The 15,377-nt window shown below is 42.6% G+C and overlaps 1 protein-coding gene across 1 annotated transcript in view; it reads left to right on the plus strand.

Moving 5' to 3' along the window:
* Positions 1–15,377, plus strand: part of LOC144679090 (collagen alpha-6(VI) chain-like) — a 250,470-nt gene that overhangs the window by 180,865 nt on the left and 54,228 nt on the right. The window contains exons 25-28 of the mRNA XM_078539381.1: positions 2,412–2,474; positions 4,619–4,669; positions 10,691–10,726; positions 10,816–10,878. Coding sequence (XP_078395507.1) covers positions 2,412–2,474; positions 4,619–4,669; positions 10,691–10,726; positions 10,816–10,878 — 213 coding nt within the window. The remainder of the gene's footprint in view (positions 1–2,411; positions 2,475–4,618; positions 4,670–10,690; positions 10,727–10,815; positions 10,879–15,377) is intronic.

Below are 15,377 nucleotides of genomic sequence, written 5' to 3' on the forward strand. Positions count from 1 at the left end.
TCAAGGCCAGAGAGCTTGGACAGAATTTTAACTGTGAACAGTAGGTGTGCTCCAGTGTGAACCTGGTGTTAAATTCCTGAAAATTGACACCTAGTCAGGAACCTCGGTGATGGACCGGGCAGGTATGCGGGTGAGTCGGGGAACTCCCATGCAGCTGTCAGGAACTTTGTTATACAAACAGATAATTAACTTTGAACTTAAACCCTGCCTTGAGGCTTCAACAGCTGGAACACGGATTTCCCTAGGTAATGAAGAGCTCCAGCCATGACCAGGTGAGATGCTGGTTCTTCTTAGCAGAACAAAGAAGGCAAGACCCCTGCAACAGAGGGTCTTAAGAAGAGGATCAGCTCTCTCCTTATATGTGAGCACCGGTGCCTCAAGAGGCTCGGGCTTTCACAGCAGTATATTGCTAACATCTGTAGCATCCTGAAACAAGACATCCTTCCCAGTGGACCAAATGGCCTGTGACTGTCAAGGAGGGACACTGCTGGTTCTCTGCCTGCCCCTGGATTTCTGTGCTCTCTTCTGCAAGGAGAGAAAGCAGAGTGTTGTTAGTGTAAATAATGGATTGTGTGGAGAGGACGGAAGGGCAACATTCATGTTGGATAACTGTGAGGCATGGATGGGAGTGGACAATAGGATGAGGGTGAGTGGCGGCTATCTAAATGATGATGTGAGGATGTGTCTGGAGGGAGAGGAAAGAATGGAGCTGCAAGGTGTGTTAGTTTGAGGAGTGTTGTGTAGGAGAGTGCTGGGAAAGTCAGAGTGTGGGGTTGGCACCTGAAGTGCCACTCACCTTTCCTTCCCTCCTAAGACCCTTGACTCTCTTCGTGCACTTTCTCCATATTGGAGACTTCACACTCCTGCTGATCACTTCTTTGGCCATTTCCACCAATGCCTGCTCAGTTTGAGAGGCTGGTCTCTTCCTCCCATGCTTGGCAAACATCACTTAACTTTAGACCCTCAGATCCAGGTAATCAGGACCTCCAGGTGAGAATCTGAAACATGGCAGACAGCCTTCCCAGATCCCCTCTCCATTCCTGTGGTTCCACAAATCAACATACTGTTCATCCATTCTGACCCCTGCCAGGTTCCCTTTAACTAGAAATTCTTCCTTTGACAGATTCGGCATGTCATCCTGCCTGCTCTCTCTGATTGGCCAGGGAACCTAGAAGTGGAATGCTAATGCTGCAGCTGAGTTAAAGAAGCAGGAAGCCTGCTTCAATTGTGAATGGTTCTTGACCCATTACCTGCTTCCCCATTGAGTGCAAGTCTATTGAGTTGAGATTCTGCATCATATTGCAGCCCAGAGAGCAGAAGATTCAATGGTCTAGTCAGGGTAAATTATGTTGCCAGTTGTATTCATAGAACAGAATGAAACAATGGAGGAATATTTCTCCAGTATGATTTGTCAAGGTTCAGTTTGGAGCCAAAGTGTTGACATCCTCTTTAGAAGAGCAAAAATTGTATACTAAGCGGATTAAAAAAGAGAATTCATGAAAGTTGTGGGAGATAATTTCAACAAAAGATTATAAAGGTGCAACTACAATTTTTTAATAGTGTTCAGCAGCTCCAAAATTGGATTTGTTGAAGTTATCAGCAGAGATAAAGATGGCCTCAGGCTGCTAAGATACCTTGTGAAAGTCAGAATTTTTACTTAAGACATAGAACAGCAGACATGATTAGATTTAAAAGCATGACCAGATCAAACAGAATGGGGAATGTCATGCATGAAAACTTGCACTCCTTTATAATAATCTGTTACTTCACTGGCAAAGAATAATACTGTTCGGATCAAGGAGTAGCAATCAGAAAGAAACATGGTTATCAGATACTTGCATTAGCACTTCCATATCAAGTTTACAGTTCTCTACACTGAGAGTTGCTCATTTTAATCAGATTCATAAAATATGTCTGTCATAACAATCGAGATATTTGGTTTTAGCTGATGGCCGTGTTCAAAGTGGTCATGACACAATTCTCTTCTCTTTCATAAGAAAAAGATTATTGAACTGTATTCCTGCTGCATCAGGGTCTGTTTGCTCAATAATATTCAACGATTTTTAATTATTTGGAGCTTTGTATCATCACATAGTTCATTGCAGGTTTTACAGTTGGCAACCTGCGGAGATTTCAATTTTTTGTGTATGTGAGGAATTGTGTTGCAAAATTAAGAAAAGATTATCGAATATAGTTTATGAGCTGCCACGCCAGACAGAATTTAATGGAGAGAGAATCTTGCGAGCTGTTAATCAGCTGCACTGGCTTCCGCGCCTAATTCCTAATTATATACTTTTGTTTTATGGAGCCCTATGCTGGGAGTGCTAAATTGTAAAATGTACCCTTACACTCCCTTGAATATACTTGTGTTATTAACCAATTACTAACCAGTTTCTTTGGATATTTAACAGGGCCAGCCTGGAAATCCTGGAGAAAAAGGCGTGAGAGGAATAGAGGGACCTCGTGGGATAATGGTGAGCTTCTTCTGTTTTTTTTTTCAATTGATCCTTTCTTGAAACACATTTTCTGGCAAAAAAAACAACATTCATCATAAATAACCTAGAAGACCTTTAGAAATAAAGTTGAAGGGCTCTGACTCAGTTACTAATCATGTAGAGATATATGCTTGATTCTGCTATTCCATACATTATAATCAAATCCAAAATGTAGTACATTTTTGTTCTTGCATTCAAGACTGCAGTAGCAACATATGATTTAAATTTGCAAAGTGCATATGTGATTTTCTATTTTAGATACTTCCGGAAGAATATAATTTATGAGAAACAGCATATAGGATACAACAATGAAAAGTTTAAAAAAGAGGAGAGCTTCAGGCTAATTTCAGAATGTAATATTTACACTGAATGGATTTTAGTACCTTGATTAAAAATGAATCATTTCTGTTAGTCCTATGATAGAGTAGTTATGGTTCAGGCTCTTGAAACTTGTTTCATTCTGATGGTTGTGTCAGACTATCCATGAATGAAACACACCTATGTAACCAGATAATGCATGTCTTAGAATGGGCAGTGGGATGGCTACCATGAGCCTAGTTACAAGTAACGATGACCAGTTCATGTAATATTCCACCTATGACTTTCACTTGTCAACTTAGAAACGTTCAAATATCACATGTTAGGCTATCTTCACACGTACTGGTCAAGTTTATCAGTGTTTAAATAATTTGCAGCAAAGAAGTAAGGCAAATAGGTTTTAAAAGCATAGACACTTTGAATGACAAGCCAGAAACTTCAGTGGTTTTTCCCTATCCTTTTTGGAATAGAACAGTTGCTTAGGATGAAACTGATGACTAGGTAAAAGAATTTAGTATGATACTGTATCTCTTTTGTAAAGCATTGACATATAAAATATAATCCAAAGTGCTTAAGGAGTTCTATGTCATATCTGAACTCTAGAAACAGCCAGGCCTAGATCATTTATGTATTTTGAGTAAATATACTGATTTTGTGTTCCCTCTGGGGAATTCTACATTAAGAGAACACAGGATGGAGTATTCTGCTACAATGCTGTGCCCTATCATTAACTCATGTTCCTTTTGAGCATGGTCCCCCAATAATATTGAAAGTTCAGTGAATTTATTGTTCAATTCTTTTATCTAGTGAAATTGTTTTGAAATAAATAAACTGTCAGTAATCCCAGTAAACAATGGAATAGCACATGGGATTGTCATGTCCGCACCTGTGTCTTTCATACTTGGCACCCAGTCTATATTAATGTGTGACCATAACCAGAAATCACATTTTAATCTGCTATTATACCAGCATGAATGTATATCAATCATTTAATATCATATGGAACTTTAATGAGAACATTATGGTAGAAAATTAGGTTGGTATACTTCTGATACGAAAGTTGAAACTCTTTCGAGTTATCAACAGTCACAGATTGCAACTCTTTCGAGTACAATCACAGTTCTTGGTTTCCGGGAGTGGGACATGAACCCACAACCCTCTGATTCAAAGGCGAGGGTGCTATGAACTGAGCCACAGCTGACACCTCAAAAATTCTTTCGAGTTATCAACAGTCACAGATTGCAATTCTTTTGAGTACAATCACAGTTCTTGGTTTCCGGGAGTGGGACATGAACCCACAACCTTCTGATTCAAAGGCGAGGGTGCTATGGACTGAGCCACACTTGCCAAACTTATTTGACAATTTGAGCTATTTTAACTATGACATTAAAATAGTACAGAGAAGCATGTGGAATCAGCACATCTAAGTATTTGTAAAAGCCCAACTGTGACATCTACCCCATTGGAACCCAAGCACCACATTAGTTGAGAATCCTCTCACTATAGTTCACAATGATTAGCAATACACAATCTAATTCTCACACAGAGTCAATGACCCCAATATTTTCTGGAACGAGTTTTAGAATGGGGAGGAGAAGGGATAGTTTGGAAATCTAGAAGTCCGAGTTCCCTTGAAGGTGGTGGGCTTATTGTCTATTGGCTAATTATTCGAAAACATGAGCTTAAGGATATATTATAACTATGTTTCATTTTTCATAGAATTTACATTTTGAAATATAACAAGTCAAATAAAGAAGTGTTGATCAAATTGTACAACTGTATTAAAAATGTTGCTTATCATACAGGGTACAGATGGCAAAAATGGATTTGGTTCCAAAGGAATAAAAGGCAAAAAGGTAAGGCGTATTGTTGCATGTAGGATATGTTCACACTGCCAGTGAAAGCATGGGTGTGGAGATCAGAACTGATATATTGTCACCATATCTCTAACCCATGATCCTTTCAAGCACTGAATTTACCCTGTATTCTATTTCTTGATCTGAAAAATATTTTTCACTGTTCTTTTTATGTTGCTTTTGAAAACATTTCTGACTAATGAAGTGTCATTGAGAGATGCAAGATCATAGCTTTGTCTTGTTTTTTCAATATTAATATACAGACACTAAGGTTTCTCTCTTTAACCCATTTTAGCAGCAATTTTGAAAGAAACAGCACAAAGGCAATGCTTTCCTAAGTTGCAAGGCCATCAGCTTATCATTTCAAGAACTGTTGGAAATGAGAAGGAATTGATCAAATGGAGTGGGAGCAATATATTTTCTGATAAGATACGAATGTTTAGTGTGCTTGTACAACATTTATCTGGGTGCTATTTTTAGGCACCTATTTAAAATAAATAGTTTAATGTCTACCTAAAAACAATGCACAGAAAAATGTTGCAACAACGCACCATGCATTTGACCCTAAACTTACCGATTGGAGTTCCAAACACAGTGCCTCAGACACTGAAAGATAGTAGTGGTGCCTGGGAAGGCAAATCAGGACTCAGAACACTGGCTATCGATCTGGCGGAGAAGCGAATGCTAGTTTCCAATAGAGCTTGGGATGACCAAGTTCCAGGCAATTTATATAAAGCTCCCAAAGTCATAAGTAGGAGGAGCTAATAGGATAGCTTCTCCCAATGAAATAATTCCTGCAGCCATCACCTGCTCACCATGAGTAGTTTAGATACAAGAAAGAGATCAATATTCAAGTCATTTAGGGGGTGGAAGGAAGTAGGACCCACTGGGGTCTCAAGGTCAAGGTCACATCCTGCAACTCAGCAGAACTGACAGGCAATTTTTTTGGAACGGGTTCTTCCTCTCAAGGGTCTTCTGACACCCCATCCCCCCATCTCAACACTGCAGAGATTTCCAACATGCCAGTTGCCAAGGATATTAGATCCAAGGACGCCCACCCTGATTCCAGTGATTTCATGCCACAACTTGACATCAGCTCAGCAGGAATTTTGGACTCAAATCAGTAGTGCCCGTTGTTTGGATGCTATGTCTGCTGTTTGGTGTCCAAAATGGCGTCCATAGCACGCAAGCACACTTTTGGGAGAAGTTGTGTTGGATACCATGTTGGTGGGGGTGTTTGCAAGCACGTAGCGAAAGGCCGCTGGAAGTATTCCGAATAGAGAATCATGATGCCAATCTACACACAACATTGGTTTAAAACCAATGCAGCATTCAGATTCCTGGTGGAAGCTGCATGTTCTGAAATGGAAACGGAGGCATTGACCATCGGATACTGTATCTTGATTGGGTCCAGAAGTGTGTTGACGGAGTTGGCCACCACTTCCATGCTGGAAAAGATGGGCTCCAAGCTTTACACAAAGCTCTTTGCCAAGTTGGTGCCAGCCTTTTCCATGCTCAACATAGTGATTGCAGGTTCCCAATGCATCAAGTGTTATGTTGCACACGTTGTTCTTGTGTAGGCTGCCCCATTGAAGTGCTCATCTGATTCCTCTGTTGCAGAAACTGTAGACAACCACACCCTTCGGGAAGCTGGAACCTTTTCTATCCTTGTCCCCTGCCCTGGTTGCAGGGCACTTTTGCCCGATGAATCAACATGTGCAGATCTTGCCACTATACTATCCTCTAAATTACACGCAGTGTCCCTATCTGAGCTGGTGGCTGCACATGTGAAATCAAGTGATGGTGTTTCTTTGTCATCACTGTCTTCTTGATGTTCCTCCTGACCAGGTCATCCTGCACTTCTTAGGTATCCGAAAGAAGAATGGCAAAAGGGTAAGGCTGTAGTGCAGAGATATGGAGGGAAAAAAGGTGCTTTCACCATCTGCAGATTGCAAACTGGAAGAGTGTAGGTTGAATGTGCCTGTGTTAGGCGTGAGGATACCATCATCTTTGATTCTAGACCCTCCGCCGGTCACAGTCTCTGTCATGGGCATCTCAATAATGGTCAGTACCATCTCCTCCATGGGGGTCAGCAAGTACAGACAGCTTTTCCAGTTAGCTCAATTCTGTGCCACCTTTTCCAACAAGAGAGAAGGAAGTATGTCAATGAGTGTTGTGAAATCTGATTGGCCATTGTGCCTTCCATGGTTAAATAGCTGGTAGTAAGTGCAAGCGTGCGTGCATGTGTGTGTGTGTCTAACAACAGTGCTAATCTTGTGAGGATGTGCTGAAGCATGTAAGCGTCTTGATTGATAGAGATGTTAATAGGTGAGTGATGGGATTTGGTGAACTGAGCAGTGGTGGAGGCAAGTGGTGCATTTGGAAGGATATGGTATTTGAAGATGCGTTCACTCACCTTGACCACTCATTTGAGGCCATAGAACTACTTGTAGCACTCCATCCAGGTCCTTGAGGCTTGACTGCTGACATCAGCCTCCATGACTGGCTGCTTTCACTGCCTTTTGATTATGTGTCTTGGCCCCTGGCAGATACAGGATTTCTCTCCTCCCTTGCACCAAGGCCTTCAATGCATCATCCAAAAGCCTTGAAAGTCACACTCTCCCATGTTACACTATTTTCCACTGGTGCAAGATGCTCACAATATTGAGATCTTGCTGATACATTCAGCTAATCAATAACATGGTTAACGCTGGCTGAATGCCAGCTCCAAATCAGTTAAAACAGCGAGCAACATGGAGTTGGAGTGCTGCCTGCATTGCAGTCAATGGGTGTGAGTTAATCGTGCATTGCGATCCCCATGTCGAGTTTTGGGGCTATCAAATTTAGCCCCTGTGAGAGTTTAAATGTTTAATTTTTAGCTGAGTTTATGTGATGCTGTTTGATTGCAGTTCCTACAGAGGGCAGTGTTGTATTGACCTTAAGTAAAGGATTCAACAAACGAATTAATATAAATTTTGTACCGCTCAATTTCTAGTGCCGACCCCTGCTTGATTATCATTTAGATTGGAGAATATAGGGTGAAGGTTAGAGAGTATTATTTGCGATGCTTCCAAATTTTAGATGAATGGAAATTAATCACTGGAAAATTAAGAATGCCATGAATTTGTTGCTCTGACCTCTGCTCTTAATTCTCTGATACATGTCACTATAAAATTAGGCTTTGTTTTATTTGTTCACGGTTTATGGGTATTGCTGGCTAGGCCAACATTTATTGTCCACCACTAATTGCCCTTGAGAAGGTGGTAGTGAGCTGCCTTCTTGAACCGCTGCAGTCCCTGTGGTGTAGGTACATTCTTGTGCCAGGCGTGGATGTTCACAGATTTGATTTTTGTATTTTAACATTATACAGACAGTTAAACACTTGTCACTGACTAAACCCTTCTACAAGTGTCATCAATCAAAGAATGTGAAAAATTCAAATTATTTACACATTTTGACAAATGTAACTTATCAAAAATATGGAGTTTCCCATCTACCCTAATGTATAATCAGCTGGGGATTGAAATTTATCCGTGCACTATTTTAGCGAAATCATAAGCTCACTTAAAATAACAGGTTAAGAACTTGGTTGAAATAATGCACAGGTATTGTTGCAAACATGATAAGTGATCTGCTAAAATAATGGACAGAAAAACTGATTCTTTAGCTATAAGGGTGTAAAGAGAATGTACTTAACCAAAGTTTCTAATTCTAATTTAACAGAAGTGAGTACGACTTAACACAAAAATATTAAAAATAGTTAAGCGATCCACTCTCAATGTTTATCAAAGTAAATTTCATATTCTGCACGTGCACACCTTAGGACAAGCCATAGCTGAATTCCCGGTACAGTCTGGTTCTTCCTACTTAGGTGATTCTGTAATTTTCTGCTTCCATTGGCTAACCAGCTTGGGTAGGGAAATCCAGGCTACAATGCTGGAGCGCTATCTCTGACCTGTGCTCTCTTTGATTATGGTTTCCCTGTTGAGAGTACAAGAATCACAGAACCACTTCTTACTAGGGGTTACAATCTTAAATGCCTTTTTTCTCGGAAACAGGTTACCTTAGAGGTGTTAAAATTGTGGTACTAAATATCAGGAAGTAGCATACAACATAGATAGCTGAATAGGAAGATATGTGTATATAATGCACGTTAATATTATCATAAGAGTCATGATGTTACAGGAGGACCCAGAGAATTTGGTAAACTCCAACTTTAATGGAAAAGCGAAACCAATTTTGTTGACTTCTATTTTGATATATAGTAGTCAGTTTATGCAAATTTAACATTCTATTTGATCAACTCAGTTTTTTCTTGCCGTTCCTAATTTGCCTTATATTTTTAAGCATGATGATGTCAAATAATTGAGGCAGTGCTTTATCACACTGCCAGCAACACTTTATCCAAGGTTTTCTTGATTTGCACTGTAATTCAGTGAAAATCCTGGATAGACCATGCAATCAGTGTTTCCGCTGAACTTCAGACATTCAGAACTCCATGAGGCAATTTATTGATACACATGATGTGTCCATTGCGGATTGTTATTCTGTTTACATTTACCTACGTGCTAGAGTGCAAATCCAGCGACAGATTAACATTATTCAATCTCCAAATCAAACTATTGGAAAAAATCACACAGGCAGGGTTTGTTTGCCATTATGGGTGGACGCTCTCTCCAAGCAGCAAGACATCTCACCTACCCACGTCCATAGAGCTTGCATACAGGTTGGCAAGAACCAAGGTTTATGCATCTATGAGTGTGCAAAATTATCATTCGTTTATTCATCTGAAACCTCAAAGCCTAACAGAAGCTTTACAGTGTTTGCCCAGTCAGCAGCATCCAATGTGAAATGAGTTTTTCAAACTGAGTGGGAAGAACTCCCATGACAGATCTACCCCTCCAGGCCCAATTAATGATACCGACTGCCCGGACACTCATTGACATTTTCCAGGATCAGGTATTGGTCGACCAAGCCTGTATAAAAAGCCAAATCAACCCCAACCTTGCATCACCAGACAGAAAAAGAAAATATTTGCATTTATATAGCACCTTTCACGCCATTACCTTTCACACCCTTAGGATATTTCAAAACTCTGAACAGCCAATGAATTTTAATTATGTTCACTCTTGTGATATGGGCAAATGGGGCACCCAATCAGTGCAGTCACCTCCTATGATCAGTAAGTGAGATAAATGCACAGGTGTCTGTTTGTAGATTCATGGGTGAATTGGCCAGGATGCTGTGAAAAGCACCTTGCACTTAAATTATGCGGTGGGATATTCAAATCTAGAAAAACTATGATACTAATGCATAGATTGAAAAAAAAGCAGATTGCCCAGTACTTTTTCTTAAATGACTTCTGAATAGCTGCTTCATGTACATGATATTGATATAGTAATCCTTGAAGATGCCATATATAGATACAAACCAGCGTCAGAGATTCTAAATGATTAAAGATCACGGAGCCAGTGTATCTAGTTTACACCTACCCGAGTGCAGGTTAGGGGCAGAGCTAATATTGGCCTTGTTGCCTCACCCCCTTAGACACAGCTGCCTTCTTTACCCACCTCTGAAAATGGCTGCCCAACTGACAAGAGAAGAGGACATGAAAATGAAAAGACAAGGAAAGTCCCCCTACCCCGCTTTATTTATATGACATTTGCTAGATGTACTACTTTCGTCACTGTGGGCCCAGTTCCATTACTCTCCTATAGGGGAGCCTTGAAGATCCCAGGGAAGTGAAAATGTTGAGGAGATGCAGCATAATGGATCTCTGGTCCATTTTCCCTCAGGTTTTGAGGGTGGGCATTCTTCAGCACAAAGTTCAGGAAAATCAACCTTTACAACTCATAGCTTGGGTTGAATAGTTCATACCTAACATTGTTCATCCTAAAGGTGCTAATAATAAGGTATTACTAGTCATTGCAGGGGTAAAATAATTAATACAATTAATGATTTATGTAGCATTTATATATATATATATGGACTCAAATGACTTCTGTTAAATTAAATTTTTAGGGAGGACGAGGAACTCCTGGAAATGCTGGTCCACAGGTAAAACTGGTACCATTTTTATTGTCTTACATTTTGAAGTAAAGATATAACATCCTGGTTAACCTGCATTTGTCTATCATGGGATTTAGGGAAAGGATGGAGAACCTGGAGTTCCTGGTAATGAAGGACTAAAAGGAATAAGGGGTCGCAGGGTAGGAATTTCCTTTAAATTATTCTCAATTTGTTTGATTCAAGCCCTCAAAGATACAGAAGGATATTGTCTGATGAATTTTATTTTCTGCTTTTTTACTTGCCCTATTACTAAAATTAGCAAATGTCTGCAAAAATCTTAATGTCTTTTTTTCTCTTGTTGATTCAACAAACTTTGATTGATCCCCTCTTACTCCAGCTTTAGTTATTGACCTGCTTGGCCTCTCACTGTTTTCTCTTACCTCAGATGAAGCTCCCAAATTGGGCAGTATTTATTGGAGGTGAAGGGGGTCTCGTCCACTGGCTGGAGAGCCAGTGAGAGCACTGCTTCACCTCTTTTTAGGAGACCCCTGCATTGGGTATTAACTGGGCAGCGGCAGACCTTCTCTGGGATCGAGGGCCCCAAGGGCGGAGGTCCCCGCCCACCGAGAGCTGCCAGCCAATCAGAGGCTGGCAGCTCTTCTGCACTCAGCAGTGCCATCAGGGAGATAGTGGCTGCTGCCAGTACTACACCGACCCGAGGCCTAGGCTTACCATGGACCCAGGTACAGATGAGTGATGGGGAGAGGAGAGGTCATGGGGTGGGGGGGTGTCACAGGAGAGCGGGGTCAGCAGCAAAGGTCGGGGGGGTGTGTTGGCTCTCAGTGGGCCTCACCCACTTCCTAAAGCTGGGTCCCTCGATCAGGCACTGAGACCAGTGTTTGCTTATTGGGCCCTCCGCATGGTGAGTCCCCTGCCTGATGCTGGGTTATTACCAGCGGCAGTGGGATGAAGCCCTTAATTGGGCATTAATTGTTTACTTAGGAGCCTCAACTGGCAGCGGGGCGGAAAGGCCATCCACAAGCCTTCTGGCCACGGACTTAATCAGATCAGTGGCGGGAAGGTGGCGTGGTCCCCAATCACCACCCTCCCACCTGATTAAATGCCCCCCACCTCCAAGCTCACCAAGGGGGAGGGTATTCATTTACTCCATCTTCTCTATTGAGGAAAGCTGTTGTAAAAAGCTTTGTTTTTATTTGTTCCAGTCGCTTCTCTTCCCCTCAGTGGTAATTAACACTCAATAAAGCCCAAAGCTATCCAAGGCTTGAACATTGTTTCTGTTCTGTAAAGCACTTCTGGTACCTCTATCACATCCCTGTTCAAGATACAAGAAAAGATTTAGGGAAACATTTTCCCCCTGTCGGTGGGGGGAGGAACGAGAGCAGGCACGAGTGGGTGGGCTCCCGATCAACGCCCCCACTTTACGTGTGCGGACCAATTAAGGCCCCCCCACGCACACGCGTGAAAGAGCGCACAGATCTCCCTGAGGCTAAGTGCTGCCTCAGAGAGACGGGCTCCGTTTTGAAACTTTTAATAAAGGAGTTTAAAATTTTCTCTGCCATGCTCCCCTCATGTGACACTGTCACATGAGTTGGGGCATGTCCATAACTTTTACTGCAACCTTTCGTTAAAATGTAAAAACCCTCGTGAAGCCTCATCCCGCCAGTGGATGAGGTTTCATGTTTTTTCACCAGCCTGCCTGGGCTCCCGGCCTGCCCGCCAACCTTAAGGTTGGATGGGCAGGTCCATTAATGAGCTGAATTGGTTTCTTAATGGCCTTAATAGGCTGTTGACAGGTCGGCGGCGTGCATCCGACTTGGCTGCGCCCCTGCCGACCTGAAAATGTAAATGACGCAAGGTGACGTCGGGGGTTCCACCCAACGTCACCCTGCATCACTTTACACGTTGGCGTGCGGGTCCTTCCCCTCCCCCGCCCCCAGCACACCAACGGAAAAATTCTGCCCTTGTTATCCAATAGATGACCCTTGACTTATTTCTGGTCTCCATTTCCTCTCTAATGCAAACTTGAAGTTTTTTGTTTCACTGACACCACTTCGGCCCTTAGTCATCTGAACTTTATCCTAATGTTCCTCCAAATCTGCACTTTACAAGATTTTTTCTCCTCCCAGTTTGTTCATTGTTTTGAAATGCATGGTCATTAAAATGCCAGTTCTCTGATTCATTGCGATTAAAACTGTGGAACATGTTGCTTCCCTCAATTTTCCCTTTTACAATGTTTTTTAACACCCCATGCACAATGTCACCTAATTAGTAATACGCTATCTCCCATTCTCAATCTTTCCAACATTGCTGTACCGTGGGCATTGGCCCTTCAGCTAAGTTTCTCAACAGTAAAGAAAACCACAATTGTTTGCCTTCCTTCAGCTCCTATTTCTAATATTTTAGGTCAGTCTCTGCACCCCAGTTAGTCCTGTTTAAGAACGCAAAGCCTGCCTGATTCAGCCAGTTCACACGGCAATCCATTTATAAACTAATCAGCACCGACCATCTGTTGTAATTTCTTACTTGGCCAAACTTTCGACATTCTGGAGAAAATAACGTGCAGAGAAAACACACAAAGTGATGTGCTTAGATTTCCTAAAACACCGTTCAATATAGCTCCACGTGAAAGACTCCTACAGGAACTGAATGGAGGGAGTTAGCAGCAAAACATGGAAGTAGACAAGAAGCTGGTGAACCAAAGGCACTTCAAGGCAATGTGGGATCGGGATGGGGTGTAGGTAATAATTATTATTGAAAACCCATGGTTGATACTAAAACCTTCACATTTTCTGATCTTTATCAATGATTTGGATTTAATGTCTGGTGCCATGACTAAGGATGCATAAAAGGAGCAAGATGAAACCTGTAAATAGACAGTGGTTGATAATATTTATTCCAGACAAGTGGAAGGTAACATTGGAAGTAGGAATGGTGCTATATGTAAACTGCAGCTAAATCCTCCATAAATATAGGGCGGAATTATCCCAGATTTGCACTAAGTGCAGTAGCGGGTGGGTAAAATGGTGTTTTATCTGCTGGCCGTGAAGCAGGTTTTCAAGCTGTATCGTACCAAACCAGCCGCAATACCTATGCATTCCCAGGAAACACGCCTTTTCCATGGCGGGCAGGCTCTTATTCACCCACGACGCCATCACCTCGCCGCTTCATCATGCCGGGCGCCATATTTCAAATCCACACATCTCAATTCTTCCAGCCCACAACTACTGCAGGGAAGATGTCTACAAAAGGCAAAAGGACTGCAGCCCCCAGGTTTAATGACACATCACTGGAATGCCATTTGGACGCCGTGGAGACCCGCCATGATGTCCTCTACCTCTGCTCCGGCCACAGGACAGGCAGTGGCATCACCAATCCAGCATGGCAGGAGATGGCAGCAGTGTTCAGCACCAACAACCTTCAAAAGAGAACAGCCACCCAGTGCCGCAAGAGTATGAATGATCTCCTCTGCTCCACCAGGGTAAGTCACTTTTCTCACACTCTCAACTCACACACTCACAAACACATCCACAGGGACCTCATTCACTGCTCATTCAAGGGACATCACCATTCACTCTCTCACACTCACCTTCATTGTCCATGGGACCACTCACCACCCACACAGGCCAGGCATACTTATCACCTGGCCCGGCAGGCGTCCCGCTTACACTTTCTCCATCTCTATTCATGCAGGACAAGCTGGCACACAACAAGAGGGAGAGAGCGCCTACCGGTAGAGGAATGCCTGAAATTAAAGCCCTTACGGACTTTGAAAACAGAGCCATCCAACTGGCTGGCGACAATCTGAACCGGTCCTGTATTGACGGTGAGGTCGGCGGTGATCTACCAAGTGAGGATCCAGCAATGCAACATCCGTCAGACTGTTAAAATGGCAATCACTTTGTTAAAACCAATTGCTAGTTAAACAGGTGATGGGCATTGGTTATCCCATCTAAATAGAATAAAAAGATACAGGTGGAACACTTTGTGTGGAAGCTACTTGGAAGTCAGTAATACTGAGTTGTCTTGAAAGTAAACCAGTTTAAACCAAAAGACCGTCCTGGATTAATTCTTCCACCACAACCTCTTATTGTGAGTAACACAGACAACCATTTTGCAAGTGATGTGCCCTGTTTCACAGGCCACAGCCATGCACTAATTATCTCCCCTTGTTTCTGTAGGCACATCTGGGAAACAGCCAACGGAGACCACAACCCAGGGCCAATCAAGCCACGAAGAAACCTCAAGAGGAATCTGAAGGCACCCTCCTTAAAGACCTGTCACAGCGCTCACCCACACCCTCCACCAGTGCAGAGACACACACCTCAGTGAGACCTAGCTGCTGAATAGCCTTGGGATCACAATCTGGTGAGCACATCGCACTGTCTGATCCACAACAGGCAGTGGCAGGGACTTCCCAGGCGTCTGGCACTCGGAGGACTGCTGGAGGCCAGAACTTTGCTGAGTCCAAGTCAGATGATGAGCCTCTGGACTCGGGCATGTCCCAGTTGCTGGAGCTACAAAGGCAAACTCTGGAACATCAGGAAGAGATGTCCGCTGCACTCCTCAGATTGCAAGGCACGATGGAGGAGTCCGTATGCCTTTAGGGTGGGGTGATAGCGTTAGCATGCTAATGCAACGAGGACAACTTTGGTAGGATGGCAGCCGCCATGAAGAACTT

This window comes from Cetorhinus maximus, chromosome 3 (genome assembly GCF_964194155.1).
Source record: "Cetorhinus maximus chromosome 3, sCetMax3.hap1.1, whole genome shotgun sequence".
NCBI lineage: Eukaryota > Metazoa > Chordata > Chondrichthyes > Lamniformes > Cetorhinidae > Cetorhinus > Cetorhinus maximus.